The sequence below is a fragment of the Nerophis ophidion genome, linkage group LG19, assembly GCF_033978795.1.
Source record: "Nerophis ophidion isolate RoL-2023_Sa linkage group LG19, RoL_Noph_v1.0, whole genome shotgun sequence".
In the NCBI taxonomy this organism is placed as follows: Eukaryota; Metazoa; Chordata; class Actinopteri; order Syngnathiformes; family Syngnathidae; genus Nerophis; species Nerophis ophidion.
In genome coordinates, this window is record NC_084629.1 from 39,407,090 (window position 1) to 39,422,089 (window position 15,000).

Below are 15,000 nucleotides of genomic sequence, written 5' to 3' on the forward strand. Positions count from 1 at the left end.
CATTTCCGGAAACCAACATTGAATGACCGTGACCGTCCATCCCTCAGACGGCACTGTATCAAAATCTGACATCAATCTCTAAAGGATATCACCACCCGGGCTCAAGAACAATTCAGAAAACCACTGTCACTGAATACAGTTGGTCGCTACATCTGTAAGTGCAAGTTAAAGCTCTACTATTCAAAGCGAAAGCCATTTATCAACAACATCCAGAAACGCCGCCGGCTTCTCTGGGCCCGAGATCATCTAAGATGGACTGATGCAAAGTGGAAAAGTGTTCTGTGGTCTGACGAGTCCACATTTCAAATTGTTTTTGGAAATATTCGACATCGTGTCATTTAGACCAAAGGGGAAGCGAACCATCCAGACTGTTATCGACGCAAAGTTCAAAAGCCAGCATGTGTGATGGTATGGGGGTGCATTAGTGCCCAAGGCATGGGTAACTTACACATCTGTGGAGGCACCATTAATGCTGAAAGGTACATACAGGTTTTGGAACAACATATGCTGCCATCCAAGCGACGTCTTTTTCATGGACGCCCCTGCTTATTTCAGCAAGACGATGCCAAGCCACATTCAGCACGTGTTACAACAGTGTGGCTTCGTAAAAAAAAAAAAAAAAAAAAGAGTGCGAGTACTTTCCTGGCCCGCCTGCAGTTCAGACCTGTCTCCCATGGAAAATGTGTGGCGCATTATGAAGCGTAAAATACGACAGAGGAGACCGCGGACTGTTGAAGGACTGAAGCTCTACATAAAACAAGAATGGGAAAGAATTCCACTTTCAAAGCTTCAACAATTAGTTTCCTCAGTTCCCAAACGTGTATTGAGTGTTGTTAAAAGAAAAGGTGATGTAACACAGTGGTGAACATGCCCTTTCCCAACTACTTCGGCACGTGTTGCAGCCATGAAAGTCTACGTTAATTTGCACAAAAAAAAAAAAAGTTTGAGTTTGGACATCAAATATGTTGTCTTTGTAGTGCATTCAATTGAATACGAGTTGAAAAGGACTTGCAAATGATTGTATTCCGTTTATATTTACATCTTTACTTATTTTTTGTCTGATATTGTATTTGCTCTGTATCATTCCGTGAGGTGTATATTATATTAGTACTATTATTTTCTTGGTTTGGTTTATACTTTATGAAGTTTTGCACTTGTTGTGTTTTTCTTGTGTTTTTTTGTTTTCGATTGCTTCATTACATTTGGATATATGTGTCGGCTTAAATGATATTCATGAAGTGAGATCATGTATTTTGTCAAAGGGGGCAGGAAATTATAAGATTTTCTTCATCCTGCTCCTTCTCAGGAATTGTGTGAATTTAAATTGTATAATTGTGAATTTTTTTTTTGGTAGAGCGGCTGTGCCAGCAACTTGAGGGTTGCAGGTTCGATTCCCGCTTCTGCCATCCTAGTCACTGCCGTTGTGTCCTTGGGCAAGACACTTTACCCACCTGCTCCCAGTGCCACCCACACTGGTTGAAATGTAACTTAGATATTGGGTTTCACTATGTAAAAGCGCTTTGAGTCACTAGAGAAAAGCGCTATATAAATATAATTCACTTCACAAATTGTATAATTGTGATATAATTATGTATCGTTCTAAATGCACATCAATGAATGAGATAAATAAAAATGAAATGAAATGAATTTAAATCTAACACAATTTCCCAACTCATATGGAAACGTTTGTGTGGTGTTGCTTCCTTATTTGTGATCATTCCAATATGATTAGCATGGGACAGCGCGCCATAATTACCACAGTCAGCTGGATGAAAAAAAAAAAATACAGATAGCAGTATCATTTGTCCAGAATCTTCACGATTCAGGAGGACCAACCCAATTAGAAACCGGTACTCAGTAAACATCCTTACTTATTCAAAAGGTGCAAACGGTAGAATAGGACTCTTAACTCTGCATTTTGGACTTTTTGTGACACTACTTCTAAAAGAAGTAGAAAACGTTAGCTGCTGACCCTGGAACATACTCTTTCTTTTCAGTGTTTACCTTGACTGGCATAGGTAGTGTACTATAAAAGAGTCACTTACCTGTGAGATGGTGAAGTGCCTTGAAAGGAGCTCCTTGTCATTGGCTTCTAGTTTGTTGATGTTCTGTGCCAGGCTGGCCTCCATCTGTTTACTCCGACTCGCCAGAGATTTCACCTCAGACTTGGTCTTCGTGACGTACAGACGAGCTGTTGTGAACTCGTCCTCCATCATTCCACTCGTTTCTGTCATCTTTGGAAACAAAATATTTCACTTTCGTTATGTGAATAGAAACCAAGAATTGAATTTCAGGCCATTGTCATGACTCTCTGGCTAAACTTGTCAGGGAAAACAACATTAGTCAATTAATCGTGAGGATAATCGTTGACTAATCGACCATCAAAATAATGGTGAAGTGAATTATATTTATATAGCGCTTTTCTCAAGTGACTCAAAGCACTTTACATAGTGATAGCCAATATCTAAGTGACATTTAAAGCAGTGTGGGTGGAACTGGGAGCAGGTGGGTAAAGTGTCTTGCCCAAGGACACAACGGCAGGAACTAGGATGGCACAAGCGGGAATTGAACCTGCAACCCTCGAGTTGCTGACACGGCCGCTCTACCAACCGAGCTATGCCGCCCCATATGGTCAATTGCAGCCCTACTCATGAAGGATTTGAATCATCAGGGAGAATGACATTAGTTGACCAATCGTTACGATAATCTTTGACTATTCGACTATCAGAATAATGGTCAGTTGCAGCACTAATCATGAAGGATTCAAATGGTCAGGGAGAATGGCATTAGTCGACTAATCGTTAGGATAATCGTTGACTGATCGACTATCAAAATAATGGTCAGTTGCAGCACTATTCATTAAGGCTACAAATCGTCAGAGAGAACGACAATAGTGGACTAATCGTCAGGATAATCGTGGATTATTCGATTATCAAAATAATGGTCAGTTGCAGCCCTATTGATTAAGGATTCAAATTGTCAGGCAGAATGACATCAGTCGACTAATCGTTAGGATAATCATTGACTGATCGACTATCAAAATAATGGTCAGTTGCAGCACAATTAATTAAGGATACAAATCGTCAGAGAGAACGACAATAGTGGACTAATCATCAGGATAATCGTGGACTATTCGACTATCAAAATAATGGAAGGTTGCAGCACTATTCATTAAGGATTGGAATCGTCAGAGAGAATGACATTAGTCGACTACTCGTTAGGATAATCGTGGACTATTCGACCATCAAAATAATGGTCAGTTGCAGCCCTATTCATTAAGGATTTGAATCATCAGGGAGAATGACATTGGATGACCAAACGTTACAATAATCTTTGACTATTCGACTATCAAAATAATGGTCAGTTGCAGCACTATTCATTAACGATTCAAATTGTCAGGCAGAATGACATCAGTCGACTAATCGTTAGGGTAATCATTGACTGATCGACTATCAAAATAATGGTCAGTTGCAGCACTATTCATTAAGGCTACAAATCGTCAGAGAGAACGACAATAGTTGACTAATCGTTAGGATAATCGTGGACTATTCGACTATCAAAATAATGGTCAGTTGCAGCACTATTCATTAAGGATTGGAATCGTCAGAGAGAATGACATTAGTCGACTAATCGTTAGGATAATCGTGGGCTATTCGACTATCAAAATAATGGTGAGTTGCAGCACTATTTAATAAGGATTTGAATCATCAGGGAGAATGACATTGGTTGAGCAATCGCTACAATAATCTTTGACTATTTGAGTATCAAAATAATGGTCAGTTGCAGCACTATTCATTAAGGCTACAAATCGTCAGAGAGAACGACAATAGTGGACTAATTGTTATGATAATTGTGGACTATTTGACTATCAAAATAATGGTCAGTTGCAGCACTATTCATTAAGGATTGGAATCGTCAGGGAGAATGGCATTAGTCGACTAATCGTTTGGATAATCGTTGACTATTCGATTATCAAAATAATTGTCAGTTGCAGCACTATTCAATAAGGATTTGAATCATCAGGGAGAGTGACATTAGTTGACCAATAGTTACAATAATCTTTGACTATTCGACTATCAAAATAATGGTCAGTTGCAGCACTATTCATTAAGGATTCAAATGGTCAGGGAGAATGGCATTAATCGAGTAATCGTTGACTATTCGACTATCAAAATACTGGTCAGTTGCAGCCCTATTCATTAACGATTCAAATTGTCAGGCAGTGTGACATCAGTCGACTAATCGTTAGGATAATCATTGACTGATCGACTATAAAAATAATGGTCAGTTGCAGCACTATTTATTAAGGCTATAAATCGTCAGCGAGAACGACAATAGTGGACTAATCGTTAGGATAATCGTGGACTATTCGACTATCAAAATAATGGAAGGTTGCAGCACTATTCATTAAGGATTGGAATCGTCAGGGAGAATGACATTAGTTGAGCAATCGCTACAATAATCTTTGACTATTCGACTATCAAAATAATGGTCAGTTGCAGCACAATTCATTAAGGCTACAAATCGTCAGAGAGAACGACAATAGTGGACTAATCGTTAGGATATTCGTGGACTATTCGACTATCAAAATAATGGTCAGTTGCAGCACTATTCATTAAGGATTGGAATCGTCAGGGAGAATGGCATTAGTCGACTAATCGTTTGGATAATCGTTGACTTCGATTATCAAAATAATTGTCAATTGCAGCACTATTCAATAAGGATTTGAATCATCAGGGAGAATGACATTAGTTGACCAATCGTTACAATAATCTTTGACTATTCGACTATCAAAATAATGGTCAGTTGCAGCACTATTCATTAAGGATTCAAATGGTCAGGGAGAATGGCATTAATCGAGTAATCGTTGACTATTCGACTATCAAAATACTGGTCAGTTGCAGCCCTATTCTTTAACGATTCAAATTGTCAGGCAGAATGACATCAGTCGACTAATCGTTAGGATAATCATTGACTGATCGACTATCAAAATAATGGTCAGTTGCAGCACAATTCATTAAGGATACAAATTGTCAGAGAGAACGACAATAGTCGACTAATCGTTGGGATAATCGTGGACTGATCGACTATCAAAATAATGGTCAGTTGCAGCACTATTCATTAAGGATTGGAATCGTCAGAGAGAACGACATTAGTCGACTAATCGTTAGGATAATCGTGGACTATTCGACTATCAAAATAATGGTCAGTTGCAGCACTATTCATTAAGGATTGGAATCGTCAGAGAGAACGACATTAGTCGACTAATTGTTAGGATAATCGTGGACTATTCGACTATCAAAATAATGGTCAGTTGCAGCACTAGTCATTAAAGATTGGAATCGTCAGGGAGAATGGCATTAGTCGACTAATCGTTTGGATAATCGTTGACTATTCGATTATCAAAAATAATGGTCAGTTGCAGCCCTATTCATTAAGGATTCAAATTGTCAGGCAGAATGACAGTCGACTAATCGTTAGGTTAATCATTGACTATCAAAATAATGGTCAGTTGCAGCACAATTCATTAATGATTGGAATTGTCAGGGACAATGGCATTAGTCGACTAATCGTTTGGATAATCGTTGACTATTCGATTATCAAAATAATGGTCAGTTGCAGCCCTATTCATTAAGGATTCAAATTGTCAGGCAGAATGACAGTCGACTAATCGTTAGGGTAATCATTGACTATCAAAATAATGGTCAGTTGCAGCGCAATTCATTAAAGATTGGAATCGTCAGGGAGAACGACATTAGTCAACTAATCGTTAAGATAATCGTTGACTCATCGACTATCAAAATACTGGTCAGTTGCAGCGCTATTCGGTAAGGATTGGAATAGTCAGGGAGAACGACATTAGTCGACTAATCGTTAGGATAATCGTGGATTATTCGACTATCAAAATAATGGTCAGTTGCAGCACTATTCATTAAGGATACAAATTGTCAGGCAGAATGACATCAGTCGACTAATCGTTAGGATAATCGTTGACTAATCAACCATCAAATTAGGAGTTTCCCGATACAACTTTCCTACTTCTGATACGTTACTTTGAGTACTGGCCGATATCGATATTGATCCAACATGTGTACTTTTAATTTTTTTGTAGTGTGGAATGTCAAAAAAAGTTTGATTGAGTGAAACTGATCAAACAAAGAACAATGGTAGGTATGAAAAACTTTTATTTAGTATTAGCTCTCTGGAATGGACTTTAAGTTGAAGTGGAGTGGTAATTTTTTTTGGCGACACCTAGTGGCCACAATAATTCACTACGTTAAGCTAACACGCAATTGTATAGGCTATTTAGAACTTCTTAATGTATAAGAAAAAGCCATGACCTCACCAAAACTGGAAAAAGAGATCCCTGTCCTCGTTTGCCAAAGCAAAATAAGAATGCCCTGAAAATACACCTGGGACCTCTGTTCTCTGCAAAAAACCCTTCTACAAATAATATTTCTGGCATCACATGCACCTGGGTGGGATATATTAAAAACATGACTTGAAGTTTTGCGTCCGTGCTTTGAGACTTACAGCTTTGAGCTCGGTGGTGCCAAGAGCAGCGCCGATGTCGCTGAGGTCTCTGAGCAACAGACTGAGCATGTCTGCTGACCTTTTTTTGTGATGATAGCTGAGATCCTGCAGAGCCACCAGTTCCCTCTGGACTGTCTCCAGACTGACCTGAAGCACACCCAACAGTGAGTACTAAAGATAAGACCACGCTATTTCAATGTGTAGAACTGATCAGCAACTAAACTGGGAAATACGGGGATACCCTTTAACTGTCCGACTTACAGTTTTGTGGGCAAGTTCCTCATTCAGTTGTTGGTTGCAGCGACTCTTGTTCTCCACTTCCTGGCTCTTCTGGTCATAGTTGACCGCGAGTTCCTCCAATGCCTGAAGAATCTCCTTGACTTCGTCTTTGGCCGAGCCATTGTCCTTCTGCACCCGTGACATTTCCTCCTGGAGACGCTGGTAGGCCTGGTGCTTCGACGCCAACAGCTGGGGGGGGAAGTCGAGTGGACTTGTGTACTCTTGTTATGGTTCAGAATGGCAGGAAAGACTCACCTCCTCCTGATCCAGGAGCTGCTGCTTCAGATTCTCTATGGACTGACTCTGATGGTTGAGTTCTTCATCCTGAAGCACAATCATCAGCAGTTAGTGTTTTTTCTCTCTGAATCTTGCTGCCAGAAAAACTCACTTTGTCATCCAGCTGATGGTACAGCTGAGTGATAAGTGTCTCGTATTGCATTTTCTCCTCATTTGACAGGGGAACGACCGCTGGGGCCAAGCTGTCCATCACTTCCTCACCACTGCTCTTCTTGCTTCTGTTCTGCTCCTCCAAAGGTACTGAATCACCTAGAAGGCCAACAAAAATCATCAGAGGGAAACAAGACGGTTCTGTTTGTGGCTGTGACAATTTTTTGGGTTCGGTGTCTGAACAAAGACTTATCCTGGGAACTGTTTTGCGCAACCAGTCTTCCATCCATCCACCCATCTTCAACCGCTTATCCGGAATCGGGTTTCGGGGACAACAGCTCCAGCAGAGACCCCCAGACTTCCCTCTCCAGAGCAACATTAGCAACTTCCTCCTGGGGAATCCCAAAGCGTTCCCAGGCCAGAGTGGAAATGTAATTTCCCCCCATCTGGTTCTTGGCCTGCCGCGGAGTCTCCTACCAGCGGGACGTGCAACGAAAACCTCCCTAGGGAGACGCTTGTGAGGCGTCCGCACGAGATGCCCGGCCCACCTAAGCTGGCTCCTTTCCAAGTGAAGGAGCAGCGGCTCTACTCAGAGTCTCTCTCGGGTGACTGAACTTCTCACCGTATCTCTAAGGGAGATGCCAGCCACGCTTCTGAGGAAACTAATTTCGGCCGCTTGTATCTGCGATTTTACTCTTTCGGTCATGACCCACACCTCATGACCATAGGTGAGAGTAGGAATATAGATAGCTCGGTAGACCGAGAGCTTTGCCTTCCAGCTTAGCTGTCGTTTCGTCACAACAGTTGTGACCGCCAGACTTCCCTCTCCAGAGCAACATTAGCAACTTCCTCCTGGGGAATCCCAAAGCGTTCCCTGGCCAGAGTGGAAATGTAATTTCCCCCCATCTGGTTCTTGGCCTGCCGCGGAGTCTCCTACCAGTGGGACGTGCAACGAAAACCTCCCTAGGGAGACGCTTGTGAGGCGTCCGCACGAGATGCCCGAACCACCTAAGCTGGCTCCTTTCCAAGTGAAGGAGCAGCGGCTCTACTCAGTCTCTCTCGGGTGACTGAACTTCTCACCCTATCTCTAAGGGAGATGCCAGCCACCCTTCTGAGGAAACTAATTTCGGCCGCTTGTAATCTGCGATCTTACTCTTTCGGTCATGACCCACACCTCATGACCATAGGTGAGAGTAGGAATATAGATAGCTCGGTAGACCGAGAGCTTTGCCTTCCAGCTCAGCTGTCGTTTCGTCACAACAGTTGTGACCGCCAGACTTCCCTCTCCAGAGTAACATTAGCAACTTCCTCCTGGGGAATCCCAAAGTGTTCCCAGGCCAGAGAAGAGATGTAATTCTCCCATCTGGTCCTTGGTCTGCCGCGGGGTCTCCTCCCAGTGGGACATGCAACGAGGACCTCCCTAGGGAGACGCTGGTGAGGTATCCGCACGAGATGCCCAAACCACCTAAGCTGGCTCCTTTCCAAGCAAAGGAGCAGCAGCTCTACTCAGAGTCTCTCTTGGGTGACTGAACTTCTCACCCTATCTCTGAGGGAGAGGCCAGCCACCCTTCTCAGGAAACTCATTTCGGCTGATGGAATCTTATTCTTTCGGTAATGACCCACTTCATGACCATAGGTGAGAGTAGGAATGTAGTAAACTCGTTAGGCCGAGAGCTTTGCCTTCTGGCTCAGCTCTCGTTTCGTCACAACAGTCGTGACCAGTCTTCCTCTCAGGGAATAAAACACACTGGTCAATCCCAAGTTCTTTTGGATGACATGGATGTTGAGTAAAAAGGACCCCAGAGACAGAATGGCACAATACCACGTTTAACTGAAGTTTCGGGAGACCAGCCCTTACAATGCAACCATAGCATCAGCAAGCGAGGTCTAAATCCAAACAAAAAGAGTCAGCTTATGTTGAGCGAAAACAGCCTCTCTCGCCCAGAAAGGAACACAGCTGCTCTTTCAAAACAGATAAGGAACTGGCCAAAACTGGTCGACAAACATTGTCATCAACAGATGTGCCAAATAAAAGTTGTTTCCTCACCTTTCCTCCAGCGTTTCAGTTCGTTCTCCTGCTTCTGTACTGTGACGGTCAGACTTCGAGTCTTCTCCTTCTCTTTCTCGTACTTCTTCTTCCATTCCTCAGCAGTCAGCTCCAGGTTGACGGACACAGAGTTCTTGATGGTTTTTGCCCTGAAAAGTAGCAAGTCCAGATGAGCCCAAGTCCTGCTCGACACACCATTTCAAAGACTTGTACCTCTGTCCAAACATGAGGGTGGACTTAGTTTCAGCCTCGTTATAGACGGATGGCGAGCAGCAGATGATGATGGTGGTTCGGCAGTTGCCTCCCAGGGAGTCTTGCAGGATTCGGGTCATTTTACTGTCTCTGTATGGAACGTGACTTTTCTACACACACAATAATGACCAATATCAGTTCCTAAACAAGTTTTAACTTGGTGTTCCCATCCAACAGTCGGAAAGGCCCAACCAGACATTATGGATCAATTTTCTTGAAAAAGTATGTGATCATTATTAAAGATTAAAGCCCTTCCATGCCGATCACAAAAGCAGATTCCCACTGGCTGATACTGTATTTATTTTTAGTTCCAGGGGGGCGCCGCTTCCTTAAAATAATAATAATCCGATCAGGGTTTTATGCTGCTGATTCCGATACGATTATCCATGAGTGAAATCGGCTGATACCAATCTCGATATTAAACTGTCCATTTTCAACATATAGCAGTTTAATGATACCAACACACTATTTAAATTATGATCTTTTATATACGGAATGTTCTGTACCTATTGGATTATGTATTGTTATATATAATATTTTACTTTCTGATTTTTGCACTTTTTTATGCCCTTTTAACTGTGTTTTGTATGCAAAATGTTCTGTATTTATTGTGGTTTTTTTAGCACTATTTTTATGCATTGTTAACTGTTTTAAATATAGAATGTTCTGTACTTATTAAAATTTTTATTATTAGTTATAATCCTTTTTTTTTTTTTTTGCACTATTTTTGTGCACTTTTAATTGGGTTTTCTGAGATAGGCTCCAGCAACCCCCGCGACCCCGAACGGGACAAGTGGTAGGAAATGGATGGATGGATATGAAATGTTCTGTACTTATTGTGGTTTTTATCATTATTTTCAAATCTTTTACTTTTCTGTTTGTGCACTATTTTTACGCGTTTTAAACTGTTTTATACATAGAATCTTCTGTACTCGTCAGGGAGAACAACATCAGTCGACTAATTGCTAGGATAATCGTTGACTATTCGATTATCAAAATAATCATCAGTTGCAGCCCTATTGATTAAGGATTTTAATCGTCGGGAAGAACGACTTTAGTCGACTATTTGTTATGATAATCGTTGACTTATCGACTATCAAAATAGTCGTCAGTTGCAGCCCTATTCATTAAGGATTCGAATCGTTGGTAAGAACGATTTTAGTGGACTATTTGTTAGGATAATTGTTGACTAATCGACTATCAAAATAGTCGTCAGTTGCAGCCATATTCAAAAGGATTTGAATTGTCTGGGAAAACGGCATTAGTTGACTAACCGTTAGGATATCCATCCATCCATCTTCCTCCGCTTATCCGAAGTCGGGTCGCGGGGGCAGCAGCCTAAGCAGGGAAGCCCAGACTTCCCTCTCCCCAGCCACTTTGTCTAGCTCTTCTCGGGGGATCCCGAGGCGTTCCCAGGCCACCCGGGAGACATAGTTTTCCCAACGTGTCCTGGGTCTTCCCCGTGGCCTCCTACCGGTTGGACGTGCCCTAAACACCTACCTGGGGAGGCGTTGGGGTGGCATCCTGACCAGAGGCCCGAACCACCTCATCTGGCTCCTCTCCATGCGGAGGAGCAGCAGCTCTACTTTGAGCTCCTCCCGGATGACAGAGCTTCTCACCCTATCTCTAAGGGAGAGCCCCACCACACGGCGGAGGAAACTAATTTCGGCCGCTTGTACCCGGGATCTTATCCTTTCGGTCATGACCCAAAGCTCATGACCATAGGGGAGGATGGGAACATAGATCGACTGGTAAATTGAGACCTTTGCCCTCCGGCTCAGCTCCTTCTTCACCGACGGTCTTAAATAGTCGTCAGTTGCAGCCCTATTCATTCAGGATTCGAATCGTCAGGGAGAACGACATTAGTCGACTAATCGTTACGATAATCGTTGACTAATTGACTGTCAAAATAGTTGTCAGTTGCAGCCCTATTCATTAAGGATTAGAATCGTCGGGGAGAATGACATTAGTTGACTAATTGTTGGGATAATCGTTGACTAATTGACGATCAAAATAATCGTCAGTTGCAGCACTATTCATTAAGGATTCAAATCGTTGGGGAGAATGACATCAGTCAACTAATCGTTAGGATAATCGTTGACTATCAAAATAGTCGTCAGTTGCAGCCCTATTCATTAAGGATTCAAACCGTTGGGGAGAATGACATCAGTCGACTAATCGTAAGGATAATCGTTGACTAATCGACTGTCAAAATAGTCGTTAGTTACAGCCCTATTCATTAAGGATTAGAATCGTCGGGGAGTATGACATTAGTTGACTAATTGTTGGGATAATCGTTGACTAATTGACGATCAAATTAGTCGTCAGTTGCAGCCATATTCAATAAGGATTGGAATCGTCGGGGAGAACGACATTAGTCGACTAATCGTTACGATAATCGTTGACAAATTGACCATCAAATTAGTCGTCAGTTGCAGCCATATTCAATAAGGATTGGAATCGTCGGGGAGAATGACATTAGTCGACTGATCGTTACGATAATCGTTGACTAATCGACTGTCAAAATAGTTGTCAGTTGCAGCCCTATTCATTAAGGATTAGAATCGTCGGGGAGAATGACATTAGTTGACTAATTGTTGGGATAATCGTTGACTAACCGACTATTAAAATAATCGTCAGTTGCAGCCCGATTCATTAAGGATTGGAATCATAGGGGAGAATGCCATTAGTCGATTAATCGTTTGGATGATCGTTGACTAATCAACTATCAAAATAGTCGTCAGTTGCAGCCCTATTCATTAAGGATTCAAATTGTTGGGGAGAATGACATCAGTCGACTAATCGTAAGGATAATCGTTGACTAATTGACTATCAAATTAGTCGTCAGTTGCAGCCCTATTCAATAAGGATTGGAATCGTCGGGGAGAATGACATTAGTCGACTAATCGTTACGATAATCGCTGACTAATTGACTGTCAAAATAGTTGTCAGTTGCAGCCCTATTCATTAAGGATTAGAATCGTCGGGGAGAATGACATTAGTTGACTAATTGTTGGGATAATCGTTGACTAATTGACGATCAAATTAGTTGTCAGTTGCAGCCATATTCAATAAGGATTGGAATCGTCGGGGAAAACGACATTAGTCGACTAATCGTTACGATAATTGTTGACTAATCGACTGTCAAAATAGTTGTCAGTTGCCTAATTCATTAAGGATTAGAATCGTCGGGGAGAATGACATTAGTTGACTAATTGTTGGGATAATCGTTGACTAATCAACTATCAAAATAGTCGTCAGTTGCAGCCCTATTCGTTAAGGATTCGAATCGTAGGAGAGAATGCCAATAGTCGACTAATCGTTTGGATAATCGTTGACTAATCAACTATCAAAATAGTTGTCAGTTGCAGCCCTATTCATTATGGATTAGAATCGTCGGGGAGAATGACATCAGTCGACTAATCGTTAGGATAATCGTTGACTAATCGACTATCAAATTAGCCGTCAGTTGCAGCCATATTCAATAAGGATTGGAATTGCCGAGGAGAACGACATTAGTCGACTAATCGTTATGATAATCGTTGACTAATCGACTGTCAAAATAGTTGCCAGTTGCAGCCCTATTCATTAAGGATTAGAATCGTCGGGGAGAATGACATTAGTTGACTAATTGTTGGGATAATCGTTGACTAATCGACTATTAAAATAATCGTCAGTTGCAGCCCGATTCATTAATGATTGGAATCATAGGGGAGAATGCCATTAGTCGATTAATCGTTTGGATGATCGTTGACTAATCAACTATCAAAATAGTCGTCAGTTGCAGCCCTATTCATTAAGGATTATAATCGTTGGGGAGAATGACATCAGTCGGTTAATCGTTAGGATAATCGTTGACAAATTGACTATCAAATTAGTCGTCAGTTGCAGCCATATTCAATAAGGATTGGAATCGTCGGGGAGAACGACATTAGTCGACTAATCGTTACGATAATCGTTGACTAATCGACTGTCAAAATAGTTGTCAGTTGCAGCCCTATTCATTAAGGATTAGAATCGTCGGGGAGAATGACATTAGTTGACTAATTGTTGGGATAATCGTTGACTAATCGACTATTAAAATAATCGTCAGTTGCAGCCCAATTCATTAAGGATTGGAATCGTAGGGGAGAATGCCATTAGTCGATTAATCGTTTGGATGATCGTTGACTAATCAACTATCAAAATAGTCGTCAGTTGCAGCCCTATTCATTAAGGATTCAAATCGTTGGGGAGAATGACATCAGTCGACTAATCGTAAGGATAATCGTTGACTAATTGACTATCAAATTAGTCGTCAGTTGCAGCCATATTCAATAAGGATTGGAATCGTCGGGGAGAATGACATTAGTCGACTCATCGTTACGATAATCGTTGACTAATCGACGGTCAAAATAGTTGTCAGTTGCAGCCCTATTCATTAAGGATTAGAATCGTCGGGGAGAATGACATTAGTCTACTAATCGTTTGGATAATCGTTGACTAATCAACTATAAAAATAGTTGTCAGTTGCAGCCCTATTCATTAAGGATTAGAATCGTCCGGGAGAATGACATCAGTCGACTAATCGTTAGGATAATCGTTGACTAATTGACTATCAAATTAGTCGTCAGTTGCAGCCATATTCAATAAGGATTGGAATCGCCGAGAATGACATTAGTCGACTAATCGTTATGATAATCGTTGACTAATCGACTGTCAAAATAGTTGTCAGTTGCAGCCCTATTCATTAAGGATTAGAATCGTCGGGGAGAATGACATTAGTTGACTAATTGTTGGGATAATCGTTGACTAATCGATTATCAAAATAATCGTTAGTTGCAGCCCTATTCATTAAGGATTAGAATCGTCGGGGAGAATGACATCAGTCGACTAATTGTTAGGATAATCGTTGACTAATTGACTATCAAATTAGTCGTCAGTTGCAGCCATATTCAATAAGGATTGGAATCGCCGAGAACGACATTAGTCGACTAATCGTTGACTAATCGACTGTCAAAATAGTTGTCAGTTGCAGCCCTATTCATTAAGGATTAGAATCGTCGGGGAGAATGACATTAGTTGAATAATTGTTGGGATAATCGTTGACTAATTGACTATCAAAATAATCGTCAGTTGCAGCCTTAATCATTAAGGATTCAAATAGTTGGGGAGAATGACATCAGTCGACTAATCGTTAGGATAATCGTTGACTAATCGACTATCGAAATAGTCGTCCGTTGCAGCCCTATTCATTAAGGATTCAAATCGTTGGGGAGAATGACATCAGTCGACTAATCGTAAGGATAATCGTTGACTAATTGACTATCAAATTAGTCGTCAGTTGCAGCCATATTCAATAAGGATTGGAATCGTCGGGGAGAACGACATTAGTCGACTAATCGTTACGATAATCGTTGACTAATCGACTATCAAAATAGTTGTCAGTTGCAGTCCTATTCATTAAGGATTAGAATCGTCGGGGAGAATGACATTAGTTGACTAATTGTTGGGATAATCGT

General features: G+C 41.4%; 1 protein-coding gene across 2 annotated transcripts in view; it reads right to left on the reverse strand.

Annotated features, from left to right (window-relative positions):
• LOC133538369 (kinesin heavy chain-like) overlaps window positions 1–15,000 on the reverse strand; it is a 62,836-nt gene that overhangs the window by 24,740 nt on the left and 23,096 nt on the right. For both annotated transcript variants that reach the window (XM_061879955.1, XM_061879956.1), the window contains 7 exons: window positions 9,461–9,609; window positions 9,248–9,396; window positions 7,202–7,359; window positions 7,069–7,137; window positions 6,796–7,002; window positions 6,535–6,681; window positions 2,046–2,234 (listed from right to left, as the gene is read on the reverse strand). In XM_061879955.1, the coding sequence (XP_061735939.1) occupies window positions 2,046–2,234; window positions 6,535–6,681; window positions 6,796–7,002; window positions 7,069–7,137; window positions 7,202–7,359; window positions 9,248–9,396; window positions 9,461–9,609 (1,068 nt within the window). The remainder of the gene's footprint in view (window positions 1–2,045; window positions 2,235–6,534; window positions 6,682–6,795; window positions 7,003–7,068; window positions 7,138–7,201; window positions 7,360–9,247; window positions 9,397–9,460; window positions 9,610–15,000) is intronic.